The sequence below is a fragment of the Tinamus guttatus genome, unplaced genomic scaffold (assembly GCF_059628265.1).
Source record: "Tinamus guttatus ecotype Peru unplaced genomic scaffold, ASM5962826v1 Tinamus_guttatus_pri_ptg000472l, whole genome shotgun sequence".
NCBI lineage: Eukaryota > Metazoa > Chordata > Aves > Tinamiformes > Tinamidae > Tinamus > Tinamus guttatus.
Genome location: NW_028289006.1, coordinates 1,673,691 through 1,690,493, shown reverse-complemented (window position 1 = coordinate 1,690,493; position 16,803 = coordinate 1,673,691). Strand labels below are relative to the sequence as shown.

Sequence of the window (16,803 nt, the reverse complement as noted above, 5' to 3'; positions counted from 1 at the left end):
TCTTAGCCTATTACCAGCTCCCAGGAGTCTAAAATGCATCAAAGGCAGCAAAGGTTTTCTCTGGAGTTTCCTACCAGTATTGCTTGGAATGACCCAGCTAACGAACAGAAGCAGATATGAGCTACTTACTGCAATGCAAGCAATGACTGAACCCCCTTGGGACAGGATAGGTCAGGGGATTCACCCTTCCACCTCACTGCAACCAGCAGCTCGGGAGACCCACACCGGACCAAGGACACAGTTCCACCAAGGCCACCAGCACGTGCAATGTGGGAGACAGAAACAGAGCAGACGTGCAATGACGAGACAGCGTGCAAATAAACACATGCTGCTTCTTCCCAGCAGTTAGCAGGGACTCACAAGAGCCTGTCCTTAAATTGCCTGATGCTAGTGAAGATAGTACAATGCATCTTCCAAATAAAAATCCACTAACAGGACAACAGCAGGAAGAGTGCTGGAATTCCTTTGGCAACTGAGCAGAACTCTGCCTTTTGCCAAGATTATACCCTTAATAACAGAAAAATGGAGATATTTCAGATGTTGCCAAGAGGTGGTGGTGGTCCCTTGGATTTTCAGGCCAAAATGCCAAATCTTCTTTGTCATTTTTGTCCAAGTCCAGGAGTTGCCAGGCTGTGTTAGAAACAGGGCTTGTCTTCGACTTGGTGGCAGTTAGGAGAATAGAAATACACACATTTGTCAGAAGGTAGAGAAAACAATTAAAGGAATTATCAAGTGGGACTGAGAGGTGGTAAAAAAAGAAGATGCTGAAAAAGGCATCAAAAATAGCAGCAATTTGTAGTGAGAAGACAGAATGGACAGAGAAGACAAGGGGAAAAAAAAGAGAAGAAATATGGAGAAGGGGCTCAATAGCATTGAACAAACATAACTTAATATATGTACTACCTACATTTAGTATATAAGTTACAACTGCAAAAGTAACACCTGACATGCCTTAAGATTAGTAAAATTCCATTTAGAAATTATCAGAACTCTTTTTTTTTTCTTGAAATGAAAGGGCCTACAAGTTTTGGGGATGGGAACTAATATTTGTACTTTTTCTTAGTCTGAAAAATAAGACTACTGATGTGCAAGGCAGCACTGGGAAAGTTTTCAATCATTTTTGCAGGTTTCACAGTGATATAAATCAGAGTGACAAGCTGAATTAGAATGAAGAACATTTAAGAATAGAAAACCCACTGGATTCCTTACCTTGCAATTTTAACTATATTTTAAATGTTTATTTTTATCTATAGCTTTTTAAAGGTGAAGGGTTTTTTTCTGTAGAGATATTAAGATCTACTTAGCAGATTCTACCCAAACACTTTCCATTAATTTTCCTTTTCCGTTTCACCAAGGACTATTTTGGAAAACTTACAAACCACAAAAAATAGCACAAAGTAGCACATCTCTCATATCCTGCATGCCCGCTCCCACAGCTAATGTTCAGTAGTTAATTTATATTAGCAGAACTTATCCATTAAATATTTCATGTCAGTCAAAACAAGCAGCATCTGGCATTTCTGTTCAGTTTTGTAGCTTCATATGACTTGTCCTATTTCCTCCAACAAAATGTTAACCTCATCCCTCTAACTTCTCAGAAAGCTTGTGAAGTACAAAATATAGCTATATTTTGAAGTTTCAGTTGAAATTTATTACAAAATAAATACTAATTACTTCAGGACTTCTTTAGAAATTGACTTAAACCATACAAAAACTTAACATGAAGCTCAGTAATTTTCAATTAAATTAGTCCGTGCTTAAATATAAGCAATTTGAGCTCTCTATTCTCTTGGCCTTACTTCATCCTATTTACTCATACAGTTAGGTTTAAGTAATTTTTCAATTTGTCTCTAACAGGCCTGTCATTATTTGAAGCCTAATCCCCTGATTTGTGCTTTCAAGAGAGGGAAGCAACATTCAACCATGCAAACTATGAACTGAAAACTGTAAAGACTCAAATTCTTATGTTTACATGGAAAGCTTAGCTGACACAGAAAACTTATCAAAACAATTGTAGGTCCCCAGTATAAGTCACAAAAAGAACAGCTTTACAAGGAGCTTCACTAATCTTCTACTCCTAAATTTAAGTGATTTTTACCACAGGACATTCCCTACCGTTTCCAAACTGTAAAATGAAGTACCTTCAAGGCATTTGAAATTCTATAGAACAGAGCTATATAACAATGAACTAATTTGAAAAATATGTGTATATATATATATATATATAAAATTGTATTTTGTGGCAATTCACTAGATGGAGGAATAAACTTACTCCATTAAATAGCCTAAAGGTATTTCTGTTTGTTACTTAATGTCTTTCTACCAAAACTTTGATTGTCATGTGAGAAATCAGGCAGGTATTAGCTGAAACTACTTAATATCCCAAAATTCTTTTCACTTTCCATGCATGCTTCTTGGGTGACCCTTCCTCCAGTGCTGCTGATGTTAAAATATGTGTGTGTGTGTGTGTGTGTATATATATATATACACAAATATAAACATATATATACACACACACACAAATATATATATATACATATATATATATATACACATATATATATATACACACACACATATATATATATATATATATACACATATATATATATACACACACATATATATATATATATATATATACACATATATATATATACACACATATATATATATATATATATATATAAATAAATGCCTTCACTTGGGAGTTTCCTAAAAAACGAGCAAACGAGCAGCAGAAACAGCCCTTAAGATCTTCAGAGTTAATGGAAAGCAGCAGCAGAGTGTGAAGTTTTCCTGGTGGATTTGCTCCTCCGTTTGCAGAGCCCATTAGTCAACACCATCAACACAAACAGCATCTGCCCTCCTTGCCTCCTCTCTATTCCTAAACTTTACCAGTTTTACACAAAGGTGGCTTCGCTTTCACGTACTCCACACCATTCAGAATCTCTTAAATTCTCTCCTTCAGTGACGCTTTTCCCCATCCTTCCTATTGCTGTGTAAGCTATTTTAGACTTGTAAATGAGGAAAGAAACATAGTGTTCACACCTTGCTGGCATGTCTTCTAGCCCATGGTTAGACACCACAGTATTTGCTCACATCTGCAAGGTTTCCTCAAACAAATCATGTGAAAACTTAAACAGAAGGCTGAGATCCTACAGTAAGTTGTGAAGGCTACCGAAAAAATGTGCCATTTGCAAAAGTTTGTTCACACTCAAACCCTGTCTCTGAAGTCGTGGCGATTACAGTAGCATTAAAGCAGAAATCAAAAACAAACAAAAAAAATCAAAGATATAGAAAAAAAAATCTACCAAAAAAGCTTGAATGTGTTTCAGAAGTTTTGGTTATTGAATTAGCTTAATTGCAGCCTTACAGCTTCAGCTGAAAATATAGCATTATGCAAACAGAAGATGAAAAGGAACTCTGAGCAGGAAATCAGCATGAAGTGCTGCTTGCACCACATAAAATAATCTCATCTTCTGGAAATTAATTTGCCAATAGGTGCTTAATTACTCCAACAGCAACATAAGTTTATCTAATCAGAAAACAACATATGGGATTCACATCCGTGCACAGGTACAAACTCTGAAGACAAACAAACAAAAAAAATCAATTATTCGTATCCACCAGCTAGCATGAAAACTTTTTTAACAAGCTGCAGCACGCTGCAGGCCATGGCATCAAAAAAAGCATTCACTCCTGCACACACATGCTACATTTAGTTCTATACAGCACGTGCAAAAGTAATAAATAAATAAGTATCACTAGGCGCCAGCAGCTGCTTCCCCACTTGCTTATGTCGAAGTTTGTTCCTCCCGGCCCGCTCGGGGAGCTGGAAAGACGACGTTTGGGAAACGCGTTAACTCGACGCGGCGCCTCCCGCCACAGCCCGCGGGGCGCCAGGGGCGCTGGGGCAGCTCCGCGGGGCCGGCCCGGGGTGCGGATCCCCCGGCCCCACTCCCAGGGGACCCAAGAGGCTGGGGGAGCAGCAAGGCGGTGCTCGGAGCCCGCACCGCTTCCTCGGGAGCCGCAGGCAGCCCCGCGCCAGGCTCCAGAGCCGGGACAGCCCCGAGACTGCGGCCCGCCCGGCCCGGGATCCCCGAGCCCCCAAACGCCGCTGCCGCCTCACCTGCCCGGCCGCCCGCCGCCGCGCAGAGCAGGACGAGCGCCCAGCAGCAGCAACCGCCGCCGAGCCGGGCCATGCTGCTCTCCTGCGGGCGCCGGGAGGCGGCGGGACTTTAACAAGTTCCCTTCGCTCGCTCAGGGCAGGTCTCGCCGCTGCTCCCGCCTCCTCTGGCGCCCGCCCCACAGCCCGGCGCCAGGGACGCCCCTGCCCCGCGCCGCCCGCCCCATCTCCCGCCCGCCGGGCCGAGGGACGCAGAGCGCGCCCGCCCCGCCGACCCCTGCTGCCGGGCGGCCGTTGGCCTCGGCGGCCTCGGCCTCGGCCTCGGCCCCGTCCCGCCGTGTCTCTCCTCGCCCCGGCGGCGTCGCCCGCACGTTGCCCGGCAGCTCCCGCGCAGCCGCCACGAGGCGGGAGGGCCCCACGCTGCTTTGAGCCCTTCCAGGGCTGCTGAGGGGTCGGGGCTGGAGCCTGGCCCCGTCTCGGTGATGCCTGAGCACGGCAGGAGGAAAATAAAAATAACAGCATCCCTCCGTCCTGCCTCTGCCGGAACTGCTGCGCTGATAGGAAGAGTCGGCATGAAAGATGCCGGCAGAGCAGCTCAAGAATTGGATGGAGGCTGGTCAAGCAGCACCAGCCCAAGAGCAGCTTCTGGCCCTGTTGAGAAGAATGACCACTGAACATGTCTCAGGAAAAAAGAATCCAAGGGCAGGCCTTTTTTTCTGGTGTTTTCAGGAAGGTATTATTTCCCATTTGCTCTTTCCTCATCCCAGTGAGACTCAGGCTATCTCAAGATGTAGCCTGTTTGTTTGTTTGTTTGTTTTTCATTTCCCATCATGGGATATTCCAGCGGTGTCCCCAGACGGCCACGATTAGGCCTTTGTATTTTGCTGCTTGCTTAGCGTTGTTCAAATGTGATACAGGTTCCTGCAGTAGCCTCGCGTAACAAGGTCACGCACCTACCAGTTCGTGCGAAACAGCAAGGCTTGGCCCCGTGCCTGGGAGAGCAGCCCTGTATCGCTGCATCGGTACTGCCGCCTCCAAGAATCATGTCCTTGCTATTGCTGTTTTTTTCTTCCTGGTCTAGTTTTACTAAGAGATAAGGATAAAACCAGTGCAGTTACTTTCCTTCTTTCATTTTTACCTCTCCAATAAAGAGTAAGTCTTCACATCAGTGTTGCATTTGCCTGAGGAGTATTTTCCTGATACTTCCTTTACAAAAAATATGTTTCCAAATGAAAAATCCTACTCTGTGACATGCAGCTTTCAATTTGCTCATACTGGTGAATTGAAATATCAAAGGATACTTTGTATAGACTATTAAAATAAATAAATAAATAAGATTCTGTGTGTACAAGTGATGAACATGGTCAGGAATTACAGGCACCTGTAACCTTGGGTAGAAAGTGCAGATAAGCAATGCTACACCAGGAATGCTGTGCAGATGCATGAGGAAACTAAGAGGGAGAAAAGGAATATGCGTGTGACCATGGCTACAAAGGCCCTGTGTGTTTGGAAGGATTTCCCAACCCAGGGATTCACAGATTTTTGGGGGTATGTGTGAGGTAAGTTTAAGTGAACAGGTGAAGGTACAGCCAAAATCCTCTCCATTTGGAGAGAAAAATTACATCTCGTGTTAGGTTTTTAATTTAATGGCACACTGTTCAAAAAGGAAACTCTCCTGATTTGTGGTTGCAACTTCGGTGACAGACTTCTAATTGTAGAGGGCTCTTTGATCAACTGCATAATAATAAGATGCAGTGGTAGGACATTGAAGCTGGGCAGATTCAGGCCAGAAAGCAGGTACAAATTATTTTTACGAAAGATAAATGAATTCGTTGGGATGCATGGGCCATAGAAATGCAACAGCACAGTATCATGTTGCAAGCAGACAGAGATTGATAGATCAATCAATTCATTCCTAAGGTAACTATTTATCTTCAGGAATTACCCCAAAACCATGGTCTGAAGAGTGCAAGAAGGACAAGGACCACTGAAAACCCAACAAAGTCTAAATTAGTTGTCTCAATCACTTTCAGCAGATGCTTCTTTTAAAACAAATCATATCTCAGAGATGTCACAAATGCAGCCCATAGAACTCCTCTTTAATATGGTCTTAAGTGACTTCAAGCAGAGCAACTCTGCTTAAAGTAGGAGGCTTCTTCAGGCAGGCGTCGTCGAACGCTTGTCACGGCAGCGGGGTGGTGCCTGGGAGCACCGCAGTGCAGCACTTGCAGCAGAAAAACGTAGATACAGCGATGAAGATTGTTGATAAATTCCTTGAGGCAGGAAATGGCAGTCATGCTGACTTCATACTTTTTTACTGTACTAGGATTGTTTTTAATCCAAATCAGTGTTAGAATACAAGTTTGTTTGCTTGTTTGTTTTTCTATCCTCTTGCCCATTAACATATCCATTAGGGTGGTCTAGCACAAACAGAATACATACATATATATTTTTTAATTCTTGTTTAGGCTAACAAAGAAAAAATGCAGGAGATAGGCTTGAGTTTTGGTTTTTGGTGTTTTTTTTTGTCATTTTTAGGGTGTTTTTACTTGGACAAAAACACTGTTCAAAACTATAAAAGAATGATTTAGAGATAACTTATGCACCAAGTTTAAAGGTTTGAATACTAACCCGTATTTGACATTTGTGTAAGAAGCAGGCTCTAAGAACTACCTAAAAGTTGCAGTCCACTGGCAGGGTTTGAAAACCACCAATGTACAAAAAGCATTTCAGTAGTTCTTACCGTTTAAGGTAAAAGGTGGTTTTCTTTTATAGGCACCCCCTCCTCCTGTGCTTTGGTTGATTAAAAAAGATAATAATAATAAATGTTGTGGTGTCAGTTAACGGGTGAGTCAACTCAGTTAAATCTGAGTTCTGCCTAGAAGTGAAACTTCCTTCAGAAACTGAACTGAAAGTTTCTGAGGTTTAAGAAATTCAAGTAAGTTCGTCTTCATTTCTGTTGCACTTCTGGTCTGGGGACAGAAGTAGGAGTGGAGAAAGGATATGAAAGGGTCTGGTTTTGCAAGATTTTCTTTTTCATTTTGCAGGTCTAGGAGATTCATATAAGCTTTAGACCCTACACAAGCTTTGGAGTCATCTTAAAAGATAAATAATGGAAGCACAAACTCTTGAGCAAAGTCAATTTGATTAAACAAAGCACTGAGGAAAACTACAGAAGAAGCAAAATGCCAAAATATCCTGGACTTATCAATGATATGTTTAATATTATTTTCAAATATATTATAACAAATCTTTTTTGAAATAAAAATTACAAATTAAGCACAACATTTAAAAATCATGAAAATAAAGGCTTTACAATGAATATTTTCAGAAGCAGATTATTGAACAGCCTATCAATTTAGAACAAAACAAACAAAGCTATTTTCTGGTCTCAACTGGTAGGTATTTTCATTTCCTTCAAATCAGGCTGCATGTGTCCTTCTGAAGTCATCAGAAAATTTGGACATTGTGGTGAACAGAGGTTGGGTTTACAGCTAACAAGCCAGATGTTACCGAGGATGCCCAAAAGGGTAATTTCTTTCCCCTTTACCTGAGAATATAAAACTCCAGCCTTTACCTAAAATACTTGAGAGAGCATGCATAGGTTTGCTGCAGCTTTCTGAGTCAGAGTTTTAAAGATACGTGGTAGATTTATCTGTGCTGGCCAGTTGCAAGTATTCTAGGGTACCTGTTCGGTAGCTGGGTACCCGTGAAAGCTCCCGCTGCTTGAACCCTTCAGCTTCCCGTTTCTGAAGAGTCTTAGTTATCATCTCTGCTAGATCAGCTTGTAACCGCTGCTGATTCTCTCTGAAAGCAACAGGACAGAAAAACTGCAGTGATTCACACAGCGTTTATAATGATACCCTGATTCCCACCCTTGTTTAAACATTTCTATCCTAGGTTTATCTCCACAACATTCATACACGTCTGAAACAAAGCATGGGAAGAACAAAATTCAAGGTCTTCCACAATTCCTATGTTTTAGTCAGTACAAATGCAAAACAATAGCTCAGGTCCAGGACATCAACCTCATTTTTTTTCCCAGTAGCTCCTCTCTTACATGTTAGAAAGTAGCCTTTGTTCACTTTTTAACAAGTATGCCTGTGCAATACTGCAATAGCTTTGCCCAATTCTCCTAGCAGAATATCGTTCAACATGCTGCAGGTCCCATTCCTCCTGCAGATTCCCACACAAGATACACAGCTACACACATTTCACTGGTCTGCCCTCACACAGAATCATAGAATCATAGAATCGTTACATATGATTTTGAAATTCAGCCTTCCCTATCCCCAGTCAAGCAAAAAAAAAAAAAAAAAAACAAATTGCTGTGCAGTTTCTGTGCACTGCAAGCCGCAGACAACATGCTGTACAGATTTAAATGCTAATGCTGCTTCACTGCTAAAAATCCACTGGTAAAAATCCACAAAAAGGCATAACTGTACATCCTGCTATGCCTTCTGTTGCAATTATGCTTTTGCCGCAGTCACACACAGCTGGAATGAGGACTAAAGTTTTGGGGAATATTAATATTTTCTTTTTTTTCTACATGCTCTGTGTATAATAGATCAACAGCTTGTCCTCTAACTCTTATTTCTTTTCCTAGGAAATGAACCTATTAAATGCTTATACATACAAATAACCTTCAGCTTATGCACAGTCCTATAGCTAATGCTGTCATGAACATTTACAGATGTTTGTATGCACATGCCGTGTTAAACCCTTTGGGTTTAGCTAATAAAAGCAAGTCAGGTGTTACTAAAAAAAAAAAAAAACCTGGGGAGGAACAGTGAAGGCTGAAGTGCAAAGATTGGGAATTTCTCTTCTCTTTTCACATATAAAGACCAACTTACACAGAAGGAGGTGTTGGGAGATTATATTCCTTGTCCTCAGAGCCTGTTAACCAGTAAGTAACCTCAGTTCCTCTGCCCTAAATATATATGACAAAGAAGAGAAAGCACAATTTAGGATTTATAGTATAGTTTTCCATAATCAGCATAATTAATTTACTTAAATGATAATGTATTGCACATCGTTGTGTTTGACTTTTGTTTTCAGTAACTGCCGCTTACAGCAAAGGGTTAAAAATAAGACATAGGAAAAAAGAATAGGGGAAGTGCAACTGCCCACTCACTTCCTTGTTCCATGACCTGGAAAACACACCATGGAAAAGGTGAGCTGTGGTACCTGTCTTCAGCAACCAAGTACAGACATCTGCCAAGTTTAACAGACCAAAATAAATATATACCTAAGTAGACAGATAGGCGAGCAAGAACATATTAGCAATAGAGTCAACTTCCCATCCGTCAGAGCCATTTACCATCACTACCCAATTTCCTGTTATTATTGGTATGTTCATTATTTATTCTCTACATCTTTATGTTGCCTTCATTTATGTCTTTGACAGTTCTTCATTGACCATGTCACCTTCACAGAATTATAGTGATCACTTTAAGATTGTGAATCCAATTGATCCATGACTGTTGTATCCCAGCTATTAATTATGTTACAGTGTTCTGCCACTGATATATTCCTTCTAAAGCAGTCTCTCTTCTCTGTGTAAATGCTTGTACATGGTACAGGTTACCTTCAAGTATGTTTCTCCTCTCGTTTCATACTGGAACCGGCAGCCTGTTCTTTTCAGGATGGAGATAGTGGAACCATTTACATGTATCCTTAAAGCTAAAAATAAAAATACAAATAATGCAACATCAAGTTGGAAATACTAGCTCAGAAATACTAAGTATACAGTCATACTAAGTATATGTGAAAACTGCCATGGTAGACGCTCTTCCAACTAGTGCCAGCATAGATTCTGAGAGAAATTAAAGGAGAATGAATTATACTGTTGTATCAAAAATCCTACTCCATTACATGGGATTGTATCTACAAAAAGGTGACATCATCTTTTCTAGTGTTTAGATGCCAAAAAGGAGAAGAAGAGAGAGGTATTTATAAAGAGGACAGTAATGCAAAGATACCAGGCAGAAAGAAGACAAACTGGCCTTTGGCATAGTTCCCTAATGGTGAAGTTGAAGTAACTGCTTCCATTTAAAATATATGGTCAGCATATTTACACAGTAAAGCTGCAATACAACTTTACATTGAAATAAAATATATATTTCATTCAATGTAACTAAACGCAAGACAGGTACATATCGTATCTTCCAGAGAAATTCAGTCAGTCAACCAGCCTGTTTCCTCCCTCTTAGCAGCACTGAGGCAGGAACAAGGAACATTTCTTCATTGCCTAACACGGAGGTAGACAACGGGTAGTCAAAATGAGCAGGGCTTCTTCATCCTTAAAACTTCGGCGATCTGATAATAAATTGTTCTCAGCTGAAAATAAACCCTTTGATCAGAGAAACAGATAGTCTTCCATCCTGCAACACTGACAGATAGAATTAAATTCTTACGCAAGCCTGTGGATTCCATCCGTGAGGCTGTGTTCACTGTATCTCCAAATAAACAGTAACGAGGCATTTTTATTCCAACCACACCAGCTGCACATGGACCTAGAAATGGGATACAGGGAGTGAAAACGGTGGATTCAGAGAGCTTATTTGGAAGGTACTTGCAGTACAGTACACCTACAAGGATTGCGGGTTCCTCACTCATGGCGTTACTCTCTACCTCATGTGTCTGGCAGTTTCCCATTCCACTCCAGACAAGGCCTGGTTCTGTTCATTCAATAGGAGCATAAAGAGGACACAGCTACACGCTATTTGAACACAATTTTTGTGTGGAAAAAAATAGTTATTGACTCATTTTTGGAAGTGGGAGGAAAAAAGAACAAGCTTCATTCTGGAGGGAAATCACAGCAGTGTCTTGAGGGGTCTCCTCGTACCTCCGGTGCTTTCACTTGTGTGTTTCTGATAGTGGGTATTGAGGTGATTTTTGAAACAAGGAAAGATTTTATATATATATATATATATATATTTCCTAAATACTTGTGGAATTAACTGTAGTTCCCCATTGTGAAAAAATCTTCAGTTTTTGGATGGAAACTGATTTAAAACATCAATTTCTATATAGGCATGATCAGAACTTTTGTTGCAAAAAGCATATAACACAGGCCTGCTTTATATGGCCAGATAGACATATCTGGTATAGCTGATCTCCACTTTGGTACAGGAAGAGTGATCTGTGAAGGTTATAGCTGGCTTAACCCAGGAACTGTGGCAGTTGCTCTCCATAGTTGCCAGCTTAAGCTATGAATGAATGGATGCTGGCTATGCCACCATAAGGGAGCAAGCCTGTGCCTTATTGACTTCTGTAGCAATACCCCCAGGAACATTGGTCCCAACCTGATTCTTCATGAGAAGAGCAGTTGTGTGTCATGTGCTACATTTTGCATGGATGTCTGTTCTGCTAAGTTCAGGAACACTGTCATTGCTCATTCAGCACCACAGTATACCAGAGTGAATCCCAATGCGAATCCAGACAGGCAGGCCTGGCAGATGTCGCAGTTCAAAGGATCCCATGAAGCTGAGGATGTCCAGAGCCATCATAGAGATGTCCACTGCATGGCGATTGCCATTCCTCTTTGGTAAACCGCTCACCACCATGTAGGCATCACCAATGGTCTCAACCTGTGGTGGAAACACAATTAAAAGTTGCCAACTCTATACACCGCAAAATATAAAGGTTAAAAGGTTATCAGATCTTCTTGTCTATGACTAAGTGTGTCCTCCCTAACCAGCAAGACTGCTTCCTTTAAGATAGCTGACATGTTTTTCAGTATGTGAGTATTCATAACTGTACACAGCATTCCAAGTAATGAATCTGTGACAACCTGATATAGAAAATTAGCTATAAGCAAGCACACAAGTATTGATATGAGGTAATCTTGGACTTGTCCTTGCTAACGCTGAGACAGTCTTCCCAAACCCACACATTATCTGATTTTGATTTCTGTATCCCTTATTCTTAATTAAGCAAAAGTGAGAAGTTAATCACCTTGTAAACATCATGATGGTCAAGAATGTGGTCGAAATTCTTGTAGATATCGTTGAGCATATCTACCACCTCCATTGGCGTGCTGTATTTGCAGAGTGTAGTGAAGCCAACAATGTCACTAAAGTAGATAGTGACTTCCTCAAATAGCTCTGGTTCTACCAGGCCAGTTTCCTTCAAAGATTTTACTACTGGCCTGCAGGTATAGAGAAGGCAGACAGATGGATGAATAGTCTGTGATTTACATTAAAGAAATTTTCTCACATAACCCAATTATATCATCGTTTCCTGGATAGGAAACATCAAATAGTTTGCTGAATGCTACCACTGTAATAGCATTTTAGATGTCCATAAGTCCATAATGCCTTTCAGCCAGGGACCTCAAAGTACTTAGTAATGTTAATTAATGCACAAGAGCTTTTCAAAATTCAAGTGTGTTAAATAAAAGCCATGAGGAAACTGAGGTGCAGGACAACTGAGCTTCTTAGCTAAGGTCAGAAATAGAGAAACTGCCAAGCTAAAATTAAAATTCTGGAACTTCTGACTTATAGCCCTATATTCTACTTCCACTTTTGTTGCCAGAAAGTGAGAACAGACACTTCTTTTTTTTTTTTTTTTTTTTTCCTAGTGTAGAAATAACTGCATCCTGATAATTATATCACCTCATCCTTGTTTTAGATGAGATAGTCTGATAATTTTATGGAAAAAAAATCAGTATCATGACACTGAGTATCCATTTAGGTGGAATTTCATTTTCTTGCATGTCTACATCCAGGAAAAAAATGTTTCTCATGGGAAAATTAGAAGGGAATAACTGAAAGAAACCTAGAAAAATGTAGGTGTTGCACAGTGCGATGTTTCCTCTGCATGAGATAGCTATAGAGTCCTGGGAACAAAGGCTAGAAGAAAAAGGGATTTCTTGTCCTGTTGCCTAACCACCTGGAAAATGTCAGATTTTCCCCTAAGTTGGATGGGACTGAACAAACACTTAACTTTTTTTTTTTTGCTTGTTTGTTTGATTTTTTAATGAGTCATAAAGTCAACACCTTGACTATTTCAATGCCCTTGAAACTGGTGACAAAGTGCCATGACAGTGTTCTGCTCTGAATGTATGCAATACCAAAATTACTAGCATCATCAGTATTACAATTTCAATAATACTTGTCCTGTGCCTTACTCTAAAGCGTGCATCTAGTCTGGTCTGGTCCAATATGTCCCAACCCTCCTCAATCTCTCTGTTGCATGCAAATCCACAGCCTGAACTTGGGAAGTTGGGCTGCATTCCTCCTGCTCTCCAGCTGGAGACACTCCTTCTCCCTAGCAAAGTACTGTAGGACAACAAAGTTCTGTGTAAACGAGCTCAATATAGATCTCTAGGTTCTGACAGGAAGACAGTGAAAGAGAGGTTTTGTGCTGGAGGAGAGAATCCTGTACATGAGGGGAGACTGTGTGAGATAAAGGGTCCCTATACCACCTTGGCATGAAAGTCCACTGGAGTCTCTGGTCTCACAAGGTATGGTAGAGATTTCAGGGACAGTTTCTTATTTTCTCCCTAAGATCACTTTGGAAGTTAGAAGGAACTTGGTGAGAAAGAAGGACAGATACATGTCTTTAGAATTTTTTCTGCCTTCTTGTCCCAAAGACTTCATAGTTCTTGGTATGGGATAGGATTGCAATATTTTGTTTTTGCATCCGTATCAGAAAAGATTCAAGTAAGACTGCCATTGCTATACGATGGTCTACGTGGTTATCATACCAGCTTTTCAGACTACATCCTTCTAACTTTGCAGAGCCTCACTTGACTGTAAACAGTCTAGGAGAATAAGCTTAAAGCATTAGGATCCCTACTGTGTCCTACATATAACTGGCGACATTAAGGGCCAACACTAGGGTCAGGCAACCAGCCTCTAACACCGACTTGCACTGTCTGAAAATGTACATACTATTTTGATGAGAACACACATTTTCCTCAGCTTCATTTTGGACTGTTTGGTTATGGTTTGGTAGGTTTGGATATTAAACACAATGCCATTTTGTACATACGTATGCTTGCTCTTATGAAGAATACATCTGCTGAGGATGCTATTTTGGTCAGATTTCACTTGGATTAAGCATCCTGCCTGCCTAACTTGACCCCTCTGGTCTCAGCTAAGCATGTCACTCTGTGTCCTTCACTTCTAATGTTAATGCCTGCTGTTGGAACTGCTGTCTGCACCAGTTCTGCGGGGGGCTGATTCTCATTTATGTAGTTTCTAAAAAACACCAGGGTACTTGAGGTATACAGAGCTTTCCTGCTGGGTCTTCTGAGTAACTGAAAAAATGTGTAAGTAGGTAATAAGTAATATATCAGTTTGTGAGGTGTTTGGGCCAGGTATTTCAAAAGATCTCATCTCAGGAAGCTAGTTTTAAAATCAGTCTATCTGTCTCTCTATTAGAATTTATAATGATTATGTAAAATTAAGAATCTTCAAAATTCAAATTACTGCCAACTTTTTGAACGGATCTATACTGCATCAAGAGATGCCGATAAAATGATTTGGCCAGTCCTGGCCAAAAAAAAAAAAAATCTTCAGTGTCAGTAACATTCAGGTAGGCTATGTAATTTTATGGCTTATAGTGGTACACACAGGTATGAAAATGCTTGTCTGTTGTGATACAAATGTTACTAAGACACATCTGTCATTAGCGACTTTAACTATAGGCAAATGAGGATGTCCTTACTGCAGGCAAATATATTTGGATGCATGGATGAATCAAGATTCTTTACAGTGGCTCCCTAATTGAGACATTTTACTTCCCTTGGCTTAAATTGTTCTACTGTAATTGTAGATCACATCTGGTTCACTTGAGCTTCAGCTTGTTCATAATTAAGGTTCCAGTTCAGTAAATCTTTTTAATTCTAAACATATGTTTAAATGTTGAGCTGAACTGGAGCCTCAGACAGGGACTCAGTGGCCTAGATGGGAAATCACACCAGGCTACAAAGCCTACAGAAAGTATGTGATTCTTCTGGGCAAAGTCAGTCATGCTTTCTCTATCTGCTACCCATTTTGCTCAAGTGGTCCAAGGGAGGCAGAGGAGGTACAGAGGAAATTGGTGGTAGTGCCTCCTACATTTGCCCTTTGCCCATAAGGTTGGGAGAATTAAGACAGAGGAAGTAGCTTTTCATTATCTCATTTGAAGAAATACAAGACGAATATTAATTCCAATCCCACTCTTCAAGAATCAAATGACACATGTAAATAAAATTCAAGTGAAAATCCTGTTGGACAGTACTAACCTTGGAAGTAACATGAAATTAAGTCTGTCTGCTCTGTCTCTCTCTGCTTTGTATAGCTCTGTCCTTTCCTCCACCAAGTGCTCCAAATTACGAGAATACAGCTGTAGACGCCGAATCAAGGTATCCATGTAGCTTTCATTGGTCTGGCCGTGGTAGTTACTGGGAATAACATAAACAGATGGAAGCCAACATGGAAGGATGATAGAAACACATTTTCGAGAAAGAGGCAAAAATGAGACCAGAAAACTTTTGCAGTGTTTGACTTCCATATAGTTGGAATGCAAATTGTTTAAACTACATTGTTCTTAGAGGTCTATGCTTATGATTTGCAATCCTGTGGCCCACAAATGTCACTTAGAGTTGCTAATTCTTAAAGCATTTTCAAATCTCTCAGCCCTGCTAATATTGTGAACTACGAGTTACTTTGGGTAATCCATGAACACACATTTGAGAAAAAAAAAAAAAAAAAAGGAACTGACAAGCTCAAATTCTGAGAGGAAACTAAAGAAGGCAGGCAGAAAATTTGGCTTAGATTGAGCTGTGGATTAGACTCAGAAGGACTGAGGAAATTTGGGGCTGTTCCTGTGGAAGACAGAACAATTCAACAAAAGAATTACCAGGCCCTGAGTTAGTTTTCTTCACAAGATCCTGCAGGCAGCAGGCAGTGAACTCTTGCTGGAAGCAGACATACAGTAGCATGAACCACTCATAATCCCTGTTTGCCTTGTCAGCCTGGGCTCACCAAAGCAGTCTGAAAATAGATGGGGCCAGTCTGACAGTGAGCATCAGATTCATACTGTGCATGAATGAACTTCGAAACTTCTCTGACTCTAAGTAAATCTTTATGTCAGTAATATACCACCTCAGACCTCCTCATGAGGAGAACGCCTTGCTACAAGTGGCAACCTCCTCCCTCTGGATGGAGACTTAGGAGCTGAAGCAAGACTTCTTTCTACTCTGCTGCAGTACAATATGTTCGGTTATGGATAGTGCAGTTGTCCTTTTGCCCATGTAAAGTGTAAAATGATGTGAGTGCTGTTGGGGTTGGTTCATGAAGGCAGCTTTAAAAAATAGGGAGCATGTCCCCATGAGAAGTGACACATTGTTTGGATGTCTGAATAATTAATTCAGGCCAAGCACCGTAGGAACAATGCAGCAGTGGCCAGGTGAAAGGCCTTTATAACCTCACAGGGTTTTTTTTCCCAACTCTAGCCTTTATTATCCCACAACTTTGCACCAACATAACCCTCTAATTAACTTTTCTGATGAGGTACAACCCAGCACTTTTAGTCAGCTTAATTTGGGACCATCCAAACTCATTTATGGCACAACCCAATCCAAACTTTCTAATCATCCTCTAAACATTTGCATGCATTCATTTCCTGAAACTTAGACAACGTGACTCACTGCCCAACTCTTGACTTGAGACAGGTGGTGA

General features: G+C 40.7%; 2 protein-coding genes across 2 annotated transcripts in view; both read right to left on the bottom strand.

The window, feature by feature from the left end:
• The window catches only part of PLBD1 (phospholipase B domain containing 1), a 36,437-nt gene extending 32,177 nt beyond the window's left edge, over nt 1-4,260 (bottom strand). Inside the window, exon 1 of the mRNA XM_088532861.1 lies at nt 4,133-4,260. Within this exon, the coding sequence (XP_088388987.1) occupies nt 4,133-4,205 (73 nt within the window). The 5' untranslated portion in view covers nt 4,206-4,260. The remainder of the gene's footprint in view (nt 1-4,132) is intronic.
• Nucleotides 4,261-7,761: 3,501 nt separating this feature from the next.
• GUCY2C (guanylate cyclase 2C) overlaps nt 7,762-16,803 on the bottom strand; it is a 45,592-nt gene continuing 36,550 nt past the window's right edge. The window contains exons 21-27 of the mRNA XM_010223274.2: nt 15,366-15,524; nt 12,089-12,281; nt 11,547-11,721; nt 10,546-10,644; nt 9,717-9,811; nt 8,983-9,059; nt 7,762-7,936 (exon numbers count right to left, since the gene is read on the bottom strand). Of these exons, the coding sequence (XP_010221576.2) occupies nt 7,762-7,936; nt 8,983-9,059; nt 9,717-9,811; nt 10,546-10,644; nt 11,547-11,721; nt 12,089-12,281; nt 15,366-15,524 (973 nt within the window). The remainder of the gene's footprint in view (nt 7,937-8,982; nt 9,060-9,716; nt 9,812-10,545; nt 10,645-11,546; nt 11,722-12,088; nt 12,282-15,365; nt 15,525-16,803) is intronic.